This window comes from Gobio gobio, assembly GCF_949357685.1.
Source record: "Gobio gobio genome assembly, chromosome: 5".
NCBI lineage: Eukaryota > Metazoa > Chordata > Actinopteri > Cypriniformes > Gobionidae > Gobio > Gobio gobio.
In genome coordinates, this window is record NC_137101.1 from 33,098,287 (window position 1) to 33,115,679 (window position 17,393).

A 17,393-nucleotide genomic window follows, 5' to 3' on the forward strand; every position below is an offset into this window, starting at 1 on the left:
TACATATATAAGCTTTGCCCACGACAGCCGACGTTTATTTTCTACATGGCTTCGTGGGGAGGTATGTCTCTTTAATGAAAATGCAGACCCAGACGAGAGATAGCTCGTGAGCGTCTCCCACCTGGGGTATTCTCACATATCCACGCGATTTCGCACCCATGATAGTCGAAAATGTCGACGTCAAGGGTACAAAAACACGTGAAGTAAATGTTTTTTCTAGACAGAAACCTCAAGCTCACTGCGTTCGGGGATCTCTCATTCACGGTACCAGACAAACTGCCCTGGCCACCGCGCGAACAACCACCTCGATAAATTCCTCGTATGGATTCACTATCATGTGAGGAACGATCGCAGGCCGGCTGCTCGAGGTCCGCGGACCCAGAGATTCATCATCATTCCCCGCGCGAGCCGAAGAAACGCTGGAGCTCGCTTCGGGATCACGCGGGGAAACATGCATTTGTTGAGCGAGCAAGCGAAAGGGACGGACCCGTCTCTTGCTCGTCAACAAACCCATTCGAGAGCTCCGAAAACTGGTGCGGACTGAAAGTAGCCCAGACGAGCATAAAGCATTCTAACTGCAAAGGCTTGCAATGCTTGCACTCGTCTGACTCAATGCAGCGACCGCATGCTCTTCCCCAAACACACACAGCAATAAACGTGTTATTTGAAAGAGAACATGGATATACAGCGTTTCGTTTCCAACTGATCAGATTTAACTAGAACTCTTTCCACTAATGTTTCTTTGTAACAGAGATGAGAAAGAGAGAGAAATCGGCACACTGCCATGTTGAAAACTAACTCCTAACAAAGATCTCGAGTTGAGTCTTGAAAGAGAGAGAGAATTTTTTTTTTTTTTTTCAGATACTTTGTAACACACCATAACACAGAGTTGGTCTGAAAACAAAAAGACCTGGTTTGCTCCAGCTGAAGCTCATCTATTTATAGCCTCGTGCAGCAGGTGCGCCTATGACGTCACCAGCCGAGGCTATAAATACCTCCCGGGTCAATTTAATTGACGTGTTTTCACACTATTTTCACAGCTGGTTACGTCAAAGACATCCCCATTTGCATAAGCTTATGCAGCATTGAGTGTAGCTTTTCAAAGGGAACAGTGTAATGTAAATGCTTGATTTTCCCACACAAAGAAACTGGGAAAGTTATCACAAGACATATGCTAAGGAAGGAATATCTCCAAAAGTCACATTTCACCTTTTCTTTTCTTCATTTTTTATTTTCCTTCTTCCCCTTCTCTCTTTCTTCCTTCACCCTTTTCTTCCCTTCTTCCCCGCCTTTGTTGGACTATTGTTCCCCAGCTTTCTCTGGCTAACTTGAGGGAGAGGTCACGCATAAACATTATTTTCTCAAAATTACAAACATGTACAGATTTTAGCAATGAAAAAGTTATATGTAAAGGAAATAAGCACAAATGTCAGGGCATGTCAAAATGCCTCGAGGGCCCAGAAAACACCTCAGACCCCAAAGGGTTTAAGTGTCTTTGTTGCACTGTAACTACACATTTATTAAGGTTAGGATTAAGTTTTGGTATAGGGTTAGTTTCATGTAGTTATGCATAATTATGTAACAAGGATATGTAAAATAAAAAGTTTTACCAAAATAATTTTCATTCATTTAATTCTCTTGATGGAAGAACGTTTACAAGCCTATTATTAGATTTGTTTTCTCTTCAACACATCCTTCTGCAGGAGCACTGAGGACACAGGAAGGAAGTGGGGCTGGGCTGTATTGAGTGTTCATGGAGCCCAAAGTCATTGGCATCTATTGTTCCAGCAAAAGTTCCAATTCACAGGCATTTATGACCTAAAATGCATTTAGTGGAGGGTGTAGGTTGAAGAAACACATTTTTATGCCACATTTTTATGAACTAGTCTAGTAAAGAAAGGGTACTTTAAGCAAAAGATTGCCATCAGACAGACTGTACAACGCGTCTCCACTGGACTAACAAAAACAAAGATTCAGTAGACGTTTGATTGAGGATATCCTTTAGAGACAGAATTGTTTTCCTTCACACATTCCTGATTGTTGTGGGCTAATGAGTGAAAGTGAGCAGTTCCCACAGAGGTCCTCCAGACTGGATATCGCAGAAAAGTACTTAAAAAGAACTCCTGGATTATACACCAAGGAATGATGTGACTTTTCCAACAGGATTTTTGTGTATTAAACAAAAACATCTAAAAACCAAAAATAGCAATGCTGGGAAGTAAAGCCATTCATGTAGCTGTTTGGGTAACATGTGGAATATTGGTAAGTCTTATTTAACATATTTAATAATAATAATAATAATAATAGTCCTCTTGCAAAAACTAAACTTTTTTTTTTTTTTTTTTACAAAAAATACTATACTGTATGTGGTCTTCTGAATGCCTTTTAATCAGCCCAGTAAAATTATTTCCAACTTTTGTTTTCAGAGTACCATGGTGGCAGACACATGGGAATGTAGCATTAAAGTTGTGAAAGCCATTTCTACCACAGACTCAATACACATCATGCTGGATAACGAAGATGTGAAATGCCAATATACAGTTTCTGTCAGAGAGAGACACAATGACTCGAAAGATTGTCATCAAGACCATGAATATTTCTCACATTTTGAATGCAAAACTGAGAATTTAGATTCTGGAACATGGCATCATCTGGATATAAAGGCAAAGTTGGGTGAAAACCAACAGACACAACACACTGTCTCCCTGCCAACTAGTAAGAATCCTGCTTCTTTGCATCATTTTCAGTCTGATAGTGTTTCTCTCTGAACAAACCCCTAAATAGTAATTATTAAACTTGCGTGTAACTCATCAGCATTTGGGCTCCAGACATAAATTATTTCTCAAATAATGTTGTTTATTGAGAAGATGAGTGATGTTTTTTCACTAAGCTACAATACTTAATAACTAGTATAACTAGTATAGCGAATAAGATCTGATAAAACAAAAACAAAGCACTTGTGACTTTAAAGGAGAAAAAGTGCTATTATAACATTTGTCAAGACTTTTTCATTGCAGTTTCATTCATTTCTAAAAGCTTTATCTTTGCATTTTTGTCCAATGCCATTCAATTTGACTGAATAAGCCATACATGCATCATAATCTATGCTGAAATACAGCCAAGGGAAATACTTTCTTCTTCTTCTGTTTGATTGTAACTACAGAAATTAATTACAGCTGTAATTGCATGCAGGTATTTTTAAATATAAGTACAATGAAAAAATATATATGTACACAATAAGTGCATACTATCAAATTAATAATTTAAATGTTAGTACATAGTAATTAAAGACACTTATAAAGTGGGACCCATAAATTGTATAATCTTTCATTATTTAATACGTTTTTTATTAATTTGAACTTATATTGTTTTATTTGTTTATGTTCAGCCATTTTGCTTCCACGTTTGTTGTAAGGTGAGATGCATGTGTACCTTTATTACAAAAATACATTACATAGAAAACGTCCCATTGCAAAATAAATAAATAAATGCAGATCCACGTTAGTTGATTAAAATAAACAAATGAAGAAAATAGAAAATAACTAAACATTGCTTTATGCTATAATACTGATTTATAAATAAAGCAATTATATAACTGAAATGTATAATATTGTGTGAAATCTGTCATGCTCCCTGGTGTCCCATCAATTGGGCACACATGCACTGCATAGAGTTCTGCAGTGATGACATATTTTTGTAGGCCAAAACCCTCAACAAAAAGCCAATTGGATTTTTCCATTGTCTTTTGAATAATTGCAAAAAATAAGCTCTCTGGAAAACGTGGCATAAATTTATAAGATTATTTTAAAAATTTTGTTTTGTTCAACATGATAATGTTTTATGAATTTTGAAGTCTAAATACAATCTGCAGAATTAAAAAGCTAAAGGTAGGCTATAAATAATAATATAAATAAGTAGAAGGCTATAAAAAATAAAGGGGTCATAAATTGAGAAATTTCCTTGATTTTTTTACTATAAAAATATCCGGTAAGTTTCAGAACTCAAAACTTAACTTGTTAGTCCAAAAAAAGCTTTTATTGAAACCAAGCTCAGCAAATGACTTCAGATTGTCACATTATTATGTCATAGTGCGACAAAAGACTCCGCAGAAGAAGATCAACGCCTACTTCTACATTATTGCCTCTTTAGCCCTGCCCATCGATTGACACGTCATGTAGTAGTAAATACAAGACAGACACAAACACAGGAGGATTACTCCAGCAACAAGACATTTGAAGTGCCAAGTTGTGGAAAAACAGACATCCTTGTGATCCTAACATTAATAAAATGTGGATAAACTTTCTTTTTTTTTTCTTTATTAAGTCAGTCAGATTGCGCCAGTAAGAGACTGTTCATTTGTTCACTTCATTTTACTGCAGATTTGTTTTTAAACAATACAGTTTGACGCAGGCTTTTCAGTGCATTGTATGAAAAATTTCCTGGAAGACTCTCCAACCATCCAATCATTGTGATGTGTCCCAATCGACCACTATGCTCCTTGGTGAGTTTTGCAACCTATCTTAACGTCAGTACATCTCCGCTTCCCACTATTATTATGCTTACATAATTCCAGTCTCAGTCCTTCTTGACTCTGGGTTAGCCAGCAACTTCATTTACCGCGGAACTCTGCCACCAGCTCAACTGCAAAAAGAGGCCCATTAAAGCCTCCAACAAGGTCCAGTCCATAATTGGAAAATCACTCGGCTGTGGCACTATCCGTTATTGTGTGGGACCCATCCAACTGCAAGTGGGCTGTCTTCATATCGAGAACATCGTCCTCCTGTTTCTGAAGAAGTTGATGTCGATGCTGATGTCTTCCTGGAGCACCCATGGCTCATTAAACACAATCCTGTCCTGTCCTGGTTCAACCGTGACATCTTGAAGTGGGTGAACCAATGCTTCCCTGACTGCTTTCCCAAACGTTCAAAGGTGGAGTTGACTCTCTCCATCAACTCCACCTCCTTTGAAAGCCTGTGGAACCGCAGTCCATTGAGATTGCCTCCTGTTACTTCCACTTTCAAGACGTCTTCTGCCCCAAACAAGCCTACCAGTTGCCCTCACACGACCATGGGACTGTGCTATCAACCTCACATTCAGTGAGTCAGTGCCCCGTGGAAAAATTTACTTTTTAGATGCGATCCTGGCCCACACCAACTGCAATGAAAACATTCCAATGCTTCATTGGTTTCACTAACTTCTACTGCCATTTCCTCAAGAATTACCATTCCATCACCGCTCCACTTACCTCCTTCCTGAAGTCCAAGCCCAAGTCTCTGTCCTAAACCAAAGAAGCCACCCATGCCTTTCAGCACCTGAAAAGAACTACCGCTCCCCTCTTAGTTAATCCTGATCCAGATAAATCTTTTGTGGTTCAAGTGGATGCTTCTACAACCGGCTCCATCCATGCACCTTCTCCTCCAAAAAACTCCATGGCGGAGCAAAATTAAGACACTGGCATCCGAGAACTGCTCACTATCAAGTTAGAGTGGCGGCATTGTCTGGAGGGGGCCCGTTATCCATTCCTGGTACTCTCTGATGACCGAAACCTAACTCAGAGAAGCCAAGAGGCTCAACCCCAGTAAGGCAAAATGGACCCTCTTCTTCACACAGTTTGAGTTCTCCATCTCCTATCATCCAGGGATGAAAAATGTGAAAGCAGATTCCCTGTACCGTCTCTATTCTCCAGAAGAAATTCCAGAGAATCCCGAAACCATGCTGCCACTTAATATTGTCATCAGTCCCATTCAGTGGTCCCTCGATGATAGACTCGCCATAGAATCCACCACCAAGCCGGCTCCTCCGGGGTGCCCCTGCCAACCGTATTTAGGTTCCTACATCCCAACGTTTTCCCCTGTATAAGTTTTGCCAACTTATCTTGGCTGGAGATATACAAGTTGTATATATATATTTCCCTTTCATGCATGGTGTCCACATTTGGGGACAGTTAATTTAACTCCATTTAGGGTTCATTTATCTTGGTAATTCTCTCCAAACCACTTGAGGGCAGTGTCAGTAGATTGACAGCAATATTTTAACAATGGCTACTGTCTTGTAACCCAAATATTCATTGCTTGATGACATCATTAATCCAAGATGGCTGACAGCGATAGCCATGTGCCAAATGCCCCAGGCATATCTGTGAAAAACTTTTTTTCTCAATTGAGCTAAAAAAATATATTAGTATGTACAGTAAAGTATGATGAATATGTCTGTATTTTAAAAAACTAAAATTTAGAGTACAATGACGTTTTTATACACCAAAAACTAACTGTCCACGTATGTGGACGTCATGCAACAGTGGAGTCAGATTGCATAAAGTCTGATTTCTGTACCCGGCTAGTATATGTGTTCTGTTTTTGCAAATATGTTTTGAATTGTCTTATATTGTAATAAAACAGACATTTAACAAATATATCAACATAAATAACCATTAAAAGTGACATTATGGCATTAAATGGCAACTTTACACATACATACCGAGACACATTTGCATTTTGCCTACCAAACAAGGACAGCACAAATCAAGCACTCAGTTCAGAATAACAGAGAATATCCCAGAGGACAGTGTGTGTGACAGTGACCGCACTGATGAGGAGTGTGTGCCAGCAAAGCCCAGCCCATATTGCTATTAGGTTTTCACATATATGTAACTAGCATTATAGTTCCTACACTCTGTGTTTTATCGTTGTTATATTGTAATATTAATATTTTAAATATCTGAGCTGTTATGCATAGCATAAAATTACATAGTAAAAGCACAATATTCCATATTGTCATCTGTGGCTTTTTGTCCCATTTTACGCCTTTGTTGCATGGTGTCCACATACGTGGACAGTTAAATAATTTTTAAATAAAACTGAATTTTGTAAAAATTAAAATGGATTTCAATTTTAGCATCATATTACAGTAATAAAAAAAAAAAAAAAAATCTAGATAATGTTTTCCATAATGCATGCATGAAAGGGATATATACTTTATAAACTTTATAAACATACATACAGTATACTCACGTAGAGCGAAAAGGGAGTATTACTGATATATTTTGTCATAGAATAAAATGTGTCAACCACAGACCTTATTTCAGGCATTTAAACAAAAATCCATTGACTTCAGGACAAGAAGTGCTAAATGTTAACTTGTTTATGGGGTTTGGCCTACAAAAATACTTGTATCCCTGCAGCTCTCTAAACCTCTGAAGTAAATTAACCCTGCTCCTGAGCAGGTAATGTTTACAGAATAAGTTGTTACTAACATATCAAGGTATGTTGCATAATCTGCTTGCTGAAAATATCTCAATAATATAAAACACCACATCCTTAAATATAGCCAAGAAAGGCTCTCCAAAATGACTTGGGACATTCGTTTGCATTGACCCATTGGAGAAATTCAGTAGTCCAATAAAAACTGAAAGAAAAAAAAATTAAAAATAAAATTATCCTAAAATTTTGATTTTGTTACACAGGTGGACTGTGCATCAACAGAAGGTATTAATACACCTTTGCGCTTTAAATGTTTGTAGGAACAATGCTGCACATTGCTTCATTTAAGCTTCATGAGCGCGTGCACGGGTTGAAGCGCTATTTTTAGCACGAGTGTAATGTTTGTTAATAGATTTAACGTAAAAAACATCATTAATCTTGACAAACTATATATCATTCTAAACGTCTAAACCTCAAGCATCGAGGACAGACCACTGTTTTTCAATGAAAAGCTTATAACGGCAGTATTTTTGCATGAATGTAAGCAATACACATCAAAACAATTGATAAGAAAAAAAGAGCACATACCGTAGTTTCCTAATTACGAGCCACACACGCATCCACTGCTAAAAGTTCCAGAATGAATGGAAAGGTGAGGGTCCACTGAATAACATCCCATAGAGCATTTTAATCCAACGAAACAATAACGGTGTAATATTGATGGTTAATCCTTTGTTTATATCGCATTTCTGCGGAGCGGAGTATCATACTAGACTGTTATGCAATAAAATAATGCACCAAAAACCGTCTCCCGGTAGCATAAAGTGGCATGGGTTTAAAGCTTAGAATGTTACGAACATAATACAACTAACCCCACTCAAAAACATGAAAAGATAGCCGCGATATAGTCAAAAATATCCAACCATAGCACTCGTTTTAACGATGTCATGACGTGCTCATCCAATGATAATGTCTGTTTATCTGGAGCCAATAAAAGCATTGAATCGTCATGACTGACAGAAAATGTAGCCAATGAACACACGATTCCAACGAGACCTCTCATGTGTATATTTGTCACATGGGCGTGAATATTTATTCATTTGAATGTGACGCGCTCTCCCACGAGAAGCTGAGACGTGACCCACTGTGACACACACACACACCCCTCCCTGTCATCTGACAGCTAACAGCTAACGGGCTAGTACAGACGGTGTCTTTGTAGTAACTGTTTGCTAATCTTACTAACTGGACGGAATTTATTATCCAATGGATCGTCAAAAGAAGTTTGTATTGTGCTGAAGATGCTTTATTTGAGCTCACTCGAAGCAGCGATGTGGAAACCATTGAGGAGAGTCAAGACAGCGATGACGGTGATATGCTTGTTGACAGAGACGTTGATCCAATAACATACCGGTGAGTTGCTATGTGTAGTTGTTTATGTATATTGAGAATGTGTGTGAGAATGTATTTATTTTATTGTTTCTGTGTGCTAGAAAAAATGCAATATACCAGTATGCATTATACATATGCTGATATTTTGCATTTTTCCTAGCACACACGGGGAAAAATTATATATAATTTTTCCCCATGTGTGTGTAAATAAAACATATATATATATATAACACATGTAAATGTTTATATATATATATATATATATATATATATATATATATATGATCAGTATATGTATAATCTATACTGGTATATTGCCATTTTTCTAGCACACAGAAAAACATAAAATAAATACAGTCTCAATATATATAGCATATATATATATATATATATATATATATATATATATATATATATATATATATATATATATATATATATATATATATATATATATATATATATATATATATTATATATATATATTGAGACTGTATTTATTTTATGTTTTTCTGTGTGCTAGAAAAATGGCAATATACCAGTATAGATTATACATATACTGATATTTAGCATTTTTTCTAGCACACACAGGAAAAAAAAAAATATATATATATATATATATATATAATATATAAAATGCATTTTTTCCCCTGTGCTACAAAAACAAATTGACGAAAAAAGAAAAGTTCTGGACGGCCGACCATCTGTGTGATTGTTGATTTTATGTCTGGCCATCAATATGAATGCTCACTGTATCACCGGCCATTAGATTGATTGAAGGACTGTGTGAGAATGTATGGGCCGCCGTCAATATGAATGCTCACTGTATAGCCGGCCGTTAGATTGATGCTTGGGCTGTGTGAGAATGTATAGGTGGCCGTCAATATGAATGCTGTCTAACCGACTGCCCATCAGTTTCATTGTTCATGGTATGGCCTGTAATTAGAGTGAATGATGACAGTGTGATTGTTGATTGAATGGGCAAACTATACAGAAATAATACATGCAGTGCTAATTCTCTTTCCTTTCCTTGCCATTCTACAGGCATCAGGTTGAGTCTTCAGATGAGCTATGGCATCCAAGCACCAGCCAACCAGCAGAAAAGCGAAGGAAGCTTTCAGATTCTTCAAGATCTGCACTTGCTGTTGTAGACCTGAATCGGCCAGTAAAAGGCCAGTAAATGTGTTTTTTTTTACATTTGCAAATTGTGTGTGTTTTTATAGCTATATATTTATATTATATTGTTATTTATATTACTAGTTATATTTATAGTTATTATACTTATATTACTTGTTGTATTTTCAGTTGCAAAGAAGTTTAGCTCTTTTTTATTAATATTTCATTTTTATTATATTTTTATAAGTTCTGTTGTACAAATAAATCACTTATACAAAGTCTTATGGTTCTGCCTATTATTTTATAGTTGAAAAAGCATTCAAGCATCATATATGATGGCTAAAACAGCTTGCAGTACACTTCATAACATTAGTTATCAAGTCTCCTGTAGGTTTCTTGGCACCTGGACATATTCTTAGAAAAAAGCATGCAGGAACCCCATTTTTCATGATATCTTCGTCTAATTTTAAATATAAACTGATGAGACTTGTGCCTTTCAATTCATTAACTAACTGGATTCCTCCAGGCTTATTTTCATATATTTTTACATCAAATAATAAAGTGTTCATTGTAGCACAAATCATCTTCAAGACACTTCAACTTCTATAACTGTTTGTCTTTCTAAGTTTTTTTCTACTTTAATGTTTGGGTAATAAACTCTAAAGTGTTTTCTTTTTAAAGATGTCTAAATTGTGCATGTAGTGCAAATTGTTTAGCAACTGCAATTGTTTTAGTTGGGAGATGTCATTTCTGGGGATGTGCCTCAAGCAGGCGGAGGGAGAAATGGAACAGACATAGTCTTGGAAAAAAGCTTGCAGGAACCACATTTTTCATTATATCTTCCTCAAACTTGAAATATAAACTGATAAGTCGTGTGGCTTTCAATCCATAACTGAACTGGATTCCTCCAGGTCTATTTTCATATATTTTTACATGAAATAATACAACATTCTGTGTAGTGCAAATAATTTTTGAGGCATTTCAACTATTATAATTTTTTATCTGTTTGAGAAATATCAACTCTGATTGCTTTTTATTAGAGTCCCAAGTGTCTTCTTTCCAAAGATACCTTAATTGTGCCTGTAGCACACTGTTCTCAGGAGCTATAATTGTTTTAATTCAGGTAGGTCGTTTTCAGCTGTGAGCCCCAAAGTGGGGATGCAGCTTAACAGGATAAGGTGGAATAGATATCACTAAGTAACTGAATCTTGGAACTATTTTCATTGGTGAAGCAAATATAGGCAATATTCTGTCTAAAATGTAAGTAACTCAATATCAACTTCTTATTTATTGAACTAGTTTATTGTCTAAAAAGGAATATCTCACTCAATTTCAGTGCTTATGGTTATCTGTTGTCAAATATATCGGATGTTTTAATCAAATTTTGATTAAACAGAAAACAACAATGAACAATAATATTTTGGACATTTCACTGATGCTATGTAAAAGAACTTTAAACTGTGTGTACACAGATTATGTAAATCTAGAACTATATGTGCTGGGTAAATCCCAATGGCTAAGTGTCAAAAGCTTCTCTAAATATGAGGAAAGGTTGGATTGTGCTGATAATGTGCCGTGCATACGTGTCTGGGCTAAAATCCAAAACAGGAGTTTGACTGTAGGTCATTTCTTTCAGACTGTTCTCCCCCTCCCATCCGGCTCATTGTTCTTTTGTTCCAATATATACAAAGACTCATTAACTCTCAGAGGTCAGACTGATTACAGTGACAATTATATAATGTACATTTGGACACTTAGGTTATACTTAGAATTGCATTAAAAAATTACAATAAGTAAAAATTGCATACAAAATGCTACTGTGACACTAAGTAATTGGCAATGGCAAAGGTGCAGATTTACTAAAAGCTTGTGCCAGCGCAAACCCTCTTTTGGCGTTAAAAAAACTACTGTATGCCTGTATTATTTTTGCAGCTGACCATATTGCATACGCATTTGCAAGAGTTTCCCTTTCAGAATCACAATTTAGGGGAGGAGAGTATTTAAATTAATCATACAAGGTGATTTACTAAGGTTTACGCTAGTCAATTTAATTGGTATTTGTTCCATTATTTACTGCCCAAAAAAGCATGTCTTAAACCAGACGCTAATTTGCACTACTCTTGGTAGATTGCATTGGTCATTATGGAAATTATCAGGCTGCCTCTGTGTTCTTTAATTTTCACGTCGTCAGTAGATCACACACAGAACTTTCCACTTCCACCAGCGTTGGAATTGCGCTCTCAAGCTAATTTGCCCTGTTTAGAAAAATCTGGCCCAAAATGGCTAAGAAACATGAAGTTAGTTAGCTTTCTTAAGAAATATGTAGCTGTAAATCTGCATATAAATATCTTCAGGCATACTGGACAGAAGCTGTACAGATTTCTGTGATTAAAACAAAAGACAACGGGTGGGGTGTTATTTTCATTTTCTATTTTAGTTATTTAATATTGCATATTATTAGTTGGATCATTAAAAAATGGGATAAAATTTAGTCTTGAACAATGACTATTAAAATGGGTAAAACATATGTGTTAATGAAAAAATCTATGATACACCCACATATGGTTCTCAAGGAGAAAGAGACTGAAAAAAGTAATTAGAAGAGGTTGTCTGAATGTGACCTTTAACCCTAAAGGTTTATTATCCTGTTCTCTCACAATACCTTTTCAACAAAACCTCATCAGGAAGAGCTTTCTTAAAAAAGCAAAGAGCAGCGCTATCGTGTTTTCACATATAGGTTGTTAGACATTCCGCTGCGCTTTCACTGAGAATAATTCACAGCAGGACCCGCTGTGTCCACACCTTTCCTTTCTGCGTAACAGAGTTCTCACATGAGAGCACCAACATATTATAAGGACTGTTATGATAACATCTGTCTGAGGCTACAAAACTGACCAAAGTGATTTTGTGTCTATTTGGTATGTAGAACCTGTTTAGCACTGTGTATGCAAGATTTAAAGTATAAATATTACTTCACTTCATTACAATACATTTAAATGTCTCTCTCTCTCTCTCTCTCTCTTATATGCATACACACACACACACACACACACACACACACACACACACATTGCATGAACTGAGTCTACCACAGACAGATTGACACATTTTAATGCATTTAATTATAATTATACATTTTATTGGTTTTCTACATGGTTGACTGCATTTTTATGTCTTTTGGTTAGGACCTACAGCAGTGGAAAATCTCTGGGTTTCTGGGGATGTGAACAGCCTGGAAGTGTCATGGCAGCCTGGTCCAGGAAAAACAGAGGGATATCGAATCATGCTCATAGACAGCAATGGCATAGGTTCAATCTGGAACGCAACAGTTGCAAACACGACCACCTCTTATACAATAAAAGGGCTTATTTCTGGACGACTCTACAACATCACTATTATCGCAGAGGTTGGAGAGCTTCAGAATTCAGCATCTAGACAAGCACAAACAGGTATTTTGTATTGGATCATCAAGTAATAAATTAAATAACATATGAACAAATTTGTTTGACAATGCAGATACTGTGCTCATATATATGTGCCTTTATGAATTCCTCTGCTGTATTTTAAGCAGATATGTTAACACCCTTTCCTGTTTTGAGCACTGAAATGTCACCTTTGTCTACTTCTGTTATGTCACATTATGTCATGCTGTCTCAGTCATATGAAAGTATCCAATTGGAATCTGATCTAACATTATTGACTGTCCACAATGTGTACCACAATTGTTTTGTGTGTTCATGCCGCTCTCTTTTTTTTCTCTCTCTCAAAATGTCTGCATTGTTTTCTATGGCAATGACGTTGCGTTGGTAGGCATATGCCAATAACAACAACCGGAACATGGAGGGATTTGCAATACAGATCTGTTGTCTTATTTACAACATGACAATCTGTTTTTAAAATCACATTTCACGTTTTGCCGTTCACACTTGATAAATCTTTTGATCTCATATGCAAAAAAATCAGATTTGACTCGCAGTCTGAACAAGGCATCCTGACAGCAAAATTTTAAACATACTATACTATATATATATATATATATATATATATATATATATATATAAATAAAAACATTATATTACTACGTTTTTTCTTTTCTTTTCTTTTTTTATTGGGTATTACACCAGCACGTCTTGGTTAACTAATGTACTGTTTGTTAAAATTATTGTTTTGTGTGTCTAATGTGTTCAGGTTCAGTTGTACTACATATTTTTAATTAGAATAAAACCAAATAATTTGAAGAATATACAAAAGACAGTTAAACAAAATAAAAGACTGAACAAAAAATTAAATACAGTGTTACAAAAGATATCAAAGATTAGCAAATGATCGCATCAGTTCTTTAATAAATGTTGAGTAAATTCTCCTATGTTTTTAAAATGTGAGACATATTAACCTTTTTTGTGTTCCACAAAAGAAATTCATACATGTTAAAAATTAAATTTTTGGGTGAAGTATCCCTTTAAATGGTTAAATATTTGCAAAAATACATTAGTGCTCTATCATAACATTTTAAATATCAAGTAAGCAAGTCCACAATTCAGAATTAAAATATTGGTATTATGCGCAACAAACTTCCGTATTCTGTAAAACAGGTCTCATCGCTTCGTCTTTTGCATGTGCTTCATTAAATATAGAGCTGTTTTATAGAGCCTCCTTCAAAGGAGCAAGCAAACATGAGCATAACCAATGTTCATCGCATATGCAGACTGATATCTAAAAGTTTAGTTTTTTTCTTCTTCCCACTAACATTTAGATATTTAAATGGAATAAAACAGCAACAATAAAAAGAACTACTGTAGCTAGGTTAGCTGATTACCTTAAAAGTCCATAGTTATCACAGTAAATTCATATTGCCGTTAACACTTTCTCCGGCAAGCGGATGCAATGAGACCTGTTTTCCTGTTTGTACATGTGACGTCCGGCATAAAGCCTATTCAATATTAGCTGTATGTTGCATGTCAATAGCAATACACTACACCAGATTTGTGTATAATCTGGACTAAATAAGGATTAATTTACCCAACAATACACAAAGGTTTTATAAAATACAAATAAAATACAAAGTTATACTGAATAAAAATTACTGATAGACTAAAATAAAAATTAAAACTGAAACTACACCACCAACAAACATACTTGGTAAAATAACTGAAACGAAACTAAATAAATAATTTGAAACAAACAAAAAAATCAAATCAAAACTAAATTAAAACCCTAAAACTATAATAACCTTGATGAAGACAAACTTTTTTGTACTTTAAACAGAAGGCATTTTAACAACTTTAGTGCGTAATGTGACTATCCCTCTCCCTCTTTCTGTACAGTACCAGCTGCTGTCTCTAACCTTCGAGTGGTTGGCAATGGCAACCAAAACACCCTCATGGTTCTGTGGGACAAAGCCTCTGGTGATGTGGACAATTACCTTGTCAGTCTGATAATACCTGGTTCAAACTCTATTCAGAATGCCCTGTCCCCTGATAGTACAGATGTGATGTTTGACAATCTGAGTCCTGGAAAGACCTACCAGGTGTCAGTCAGCACCAGGAGTGGAACACTTTCTAATAAGACATGGATCACAGGAATAACTGGTTAGTACAAGTTGTTGGATAAATCAGTTAACTTTGTGGTGTACATGACATTTCTTCAATAACTCTTGAATAACTGTTGAATCTTTTTTAAGTTGCCAGCCACTGCCAGGGTTTTTGATCATTTTCACAAAAATGTAATGGCCCATAGAATATTTTGTTGTATGAATATCGGAGCATGCAATATATCAAAAGAAAGAACAGACCCTCTGCTTTTAAACAAAAAGCTTCATGCATTCCTTTTTTATCAACGCTTAAATATGGATAAGTTTCATTTAAAAAAAACACATTTTGAACAAAAAGCTGAGAAAATCAAATTTTTGTCAAATACTACATCCAGATCAGATTCAGAATGAGATGGAGTAGATTGAATCCATCAACCCCCCTAATGCTTGCACAGTCCTATAACTCGTCCCGTGGTCGACATTTCATCCGGTAACATTAGGCAGTTTTGATTTATATGATGTTTAATGTTGATGATCACGTTATTTTACATATGCATCTGCTTACATACGATCGATTGTTTTTTGCATTTTCTTCATCTGTGTTTTGATCAGGAGATTCTGTACTCATTCAGAAGATGCGTAATAGCGCCCCATAGCGTATAACAGTGAAAACACGGAAACATGGAAAATGCCGTGTTTGGCAGGGAAGCATTTTCCCACAAATAAAGGAAAATTCCGTGTTTGATGGGGAAAGAGATAATAGTGAATCTTTAATTCATAAATATCTTTAAATTTTTGGGGAGGCACACTGCATAGGGAAATATATCTTGTGCTGGTTGACTTTAATTAATTTAATATATTTTTTAAGATTATTAAGTTAGTGTAGTGGATAACACTGTTATACTTAGGTTTACGGGTGTAAACAGGGTCTAAAACGTTTTGAGCTTGTCAACTTGACCACTTCCAGAGGTAAATGGAAATCGCAAATTAACCAGACTGCTTTCGTAGTGTAGACGACCATGCGGTTAATGCATTCAAACAGCCACAAAAGACTACTCTCTGCCCACCTACCTAATACATAATCATTGTGAGACGTGTTGTTGGGAAGCGTGCATACTGATGATTTAAACTTAACCAACTAATTTCTTTAAAAGTCAAACAAATTTCATTTGATTAACAAAAACAATAGACCTTCTAACACACACCCACAATGTTCAGCATGGTGTACTTTCCAGAAAAGTTCAATCTGGCTTGTAAACACTGTCGAAACTACCATTGGTCTGTGGCAATTGCTTAATAGGTAAGTGTGGCTCTGAGGCTCCTCCCTCTTTGACGTAGATATCGTTGACGTAAAGAACTTTGCTGTGAGTATATTGAGCCTTTTCTGCTTGTGTTGTGACAACCTGCAGGAATCTCCCAAATTTAGAAGACTCCTAAACACTAGTCTGAGACAGTAGTTGGCAATGTCACTTTGTAAAGAAACATTGCACCTAATAGACTGAACATGCACTACGCATGAACATTACATCACCATTTACACAAATTTGAGTTATTGTAGAGACGATAATGGTATCGGTTTCAAAAATGTGCTCTTTGAAACCCATTTTCAAAAGTTTGCGGGCCCCCAAAATGCCGTTGTCATGTAAATGAACACCCAAAATGCATAAAAGGTTTCCCGTGTTGTTTATACAGTGTTGTATAAACAGCCCCTAAGGATTTTTTAAAGGCCTCTTCTTAATATAATTAATCTAATTATTTAATTTTATATTATTATTATTATTATTATTATTATTATTATTATTATACAAGTATACTAACTATTTATTATATAGCTAGTAGTTACATTGTATTATTTGTTTTTTCCTATTAGAACCAGGGAAGGTGTCAGATCTGGTGATGGAGAATCTGTCTGATCGTGGCGTGCTAAAGATCACCTGGACTCCCCCTCCTGGAGAATGGGAGCACATCCGTGTGGTTCTGTCAAATGGAAGTGAAATCCTGGTTAACCAAACTGTGGACAGGACAGCAAAGCAAATACTCTTGTCAGGGTTACATCTGCAGCCTGGCAGACTGTACAGCATGGCAATCAGTGTAGAAAAGGGAAGCCTGGCTAATACTGTCTACTACCAGGGGGAAATAGGTAACCATTTGTCAAT

The 17,393-nt window shown here is 35.9% G+C and overlaps 1 protein-coding gene across 2 annotated transcripts in view; it reads left to right on the forward strand.

The window, feature by feature from the left end:
- Positions 1 to 1,768: 1,768 nt before the first annotated feature.
- Positions 1,769 to 17,393, forward strand: part of ptprb (protein tyrosine phosphatase receptor type b) — an 83,886-nt gene continuing 68,261 nt past the window's right edge. For both annotated transcript variants that reach the window (XM_079818284.1, XM_079818285.1), the window contains exons 1-5: positions 1,769 to 2,262; positions 2,427 to 2,715; positions 12,893 to 13,156; positions 15,032 to 15,295; positions 17,108 to 17,377. In XM_079818284.1, coding sequence (XP_079674410.1) covers positions 2,209 to 2,262; positions 2,427 to 2,715; positions 12,893 to 13,156; positions 15,032 to 15,295; positions 17,108 to 17,377 — 1,141 coding nt within the window. In that variant the 5' untranslated portion in view covers positions 1,769 to 2,208. The remainder of the gene's footprint in view (positions 2,263 to 2,426; positions 2,716 to 12,892; positions 13,157 to 15,031; positions 15,296 to 17,107; positions 17,378 to 17,393) is intronic.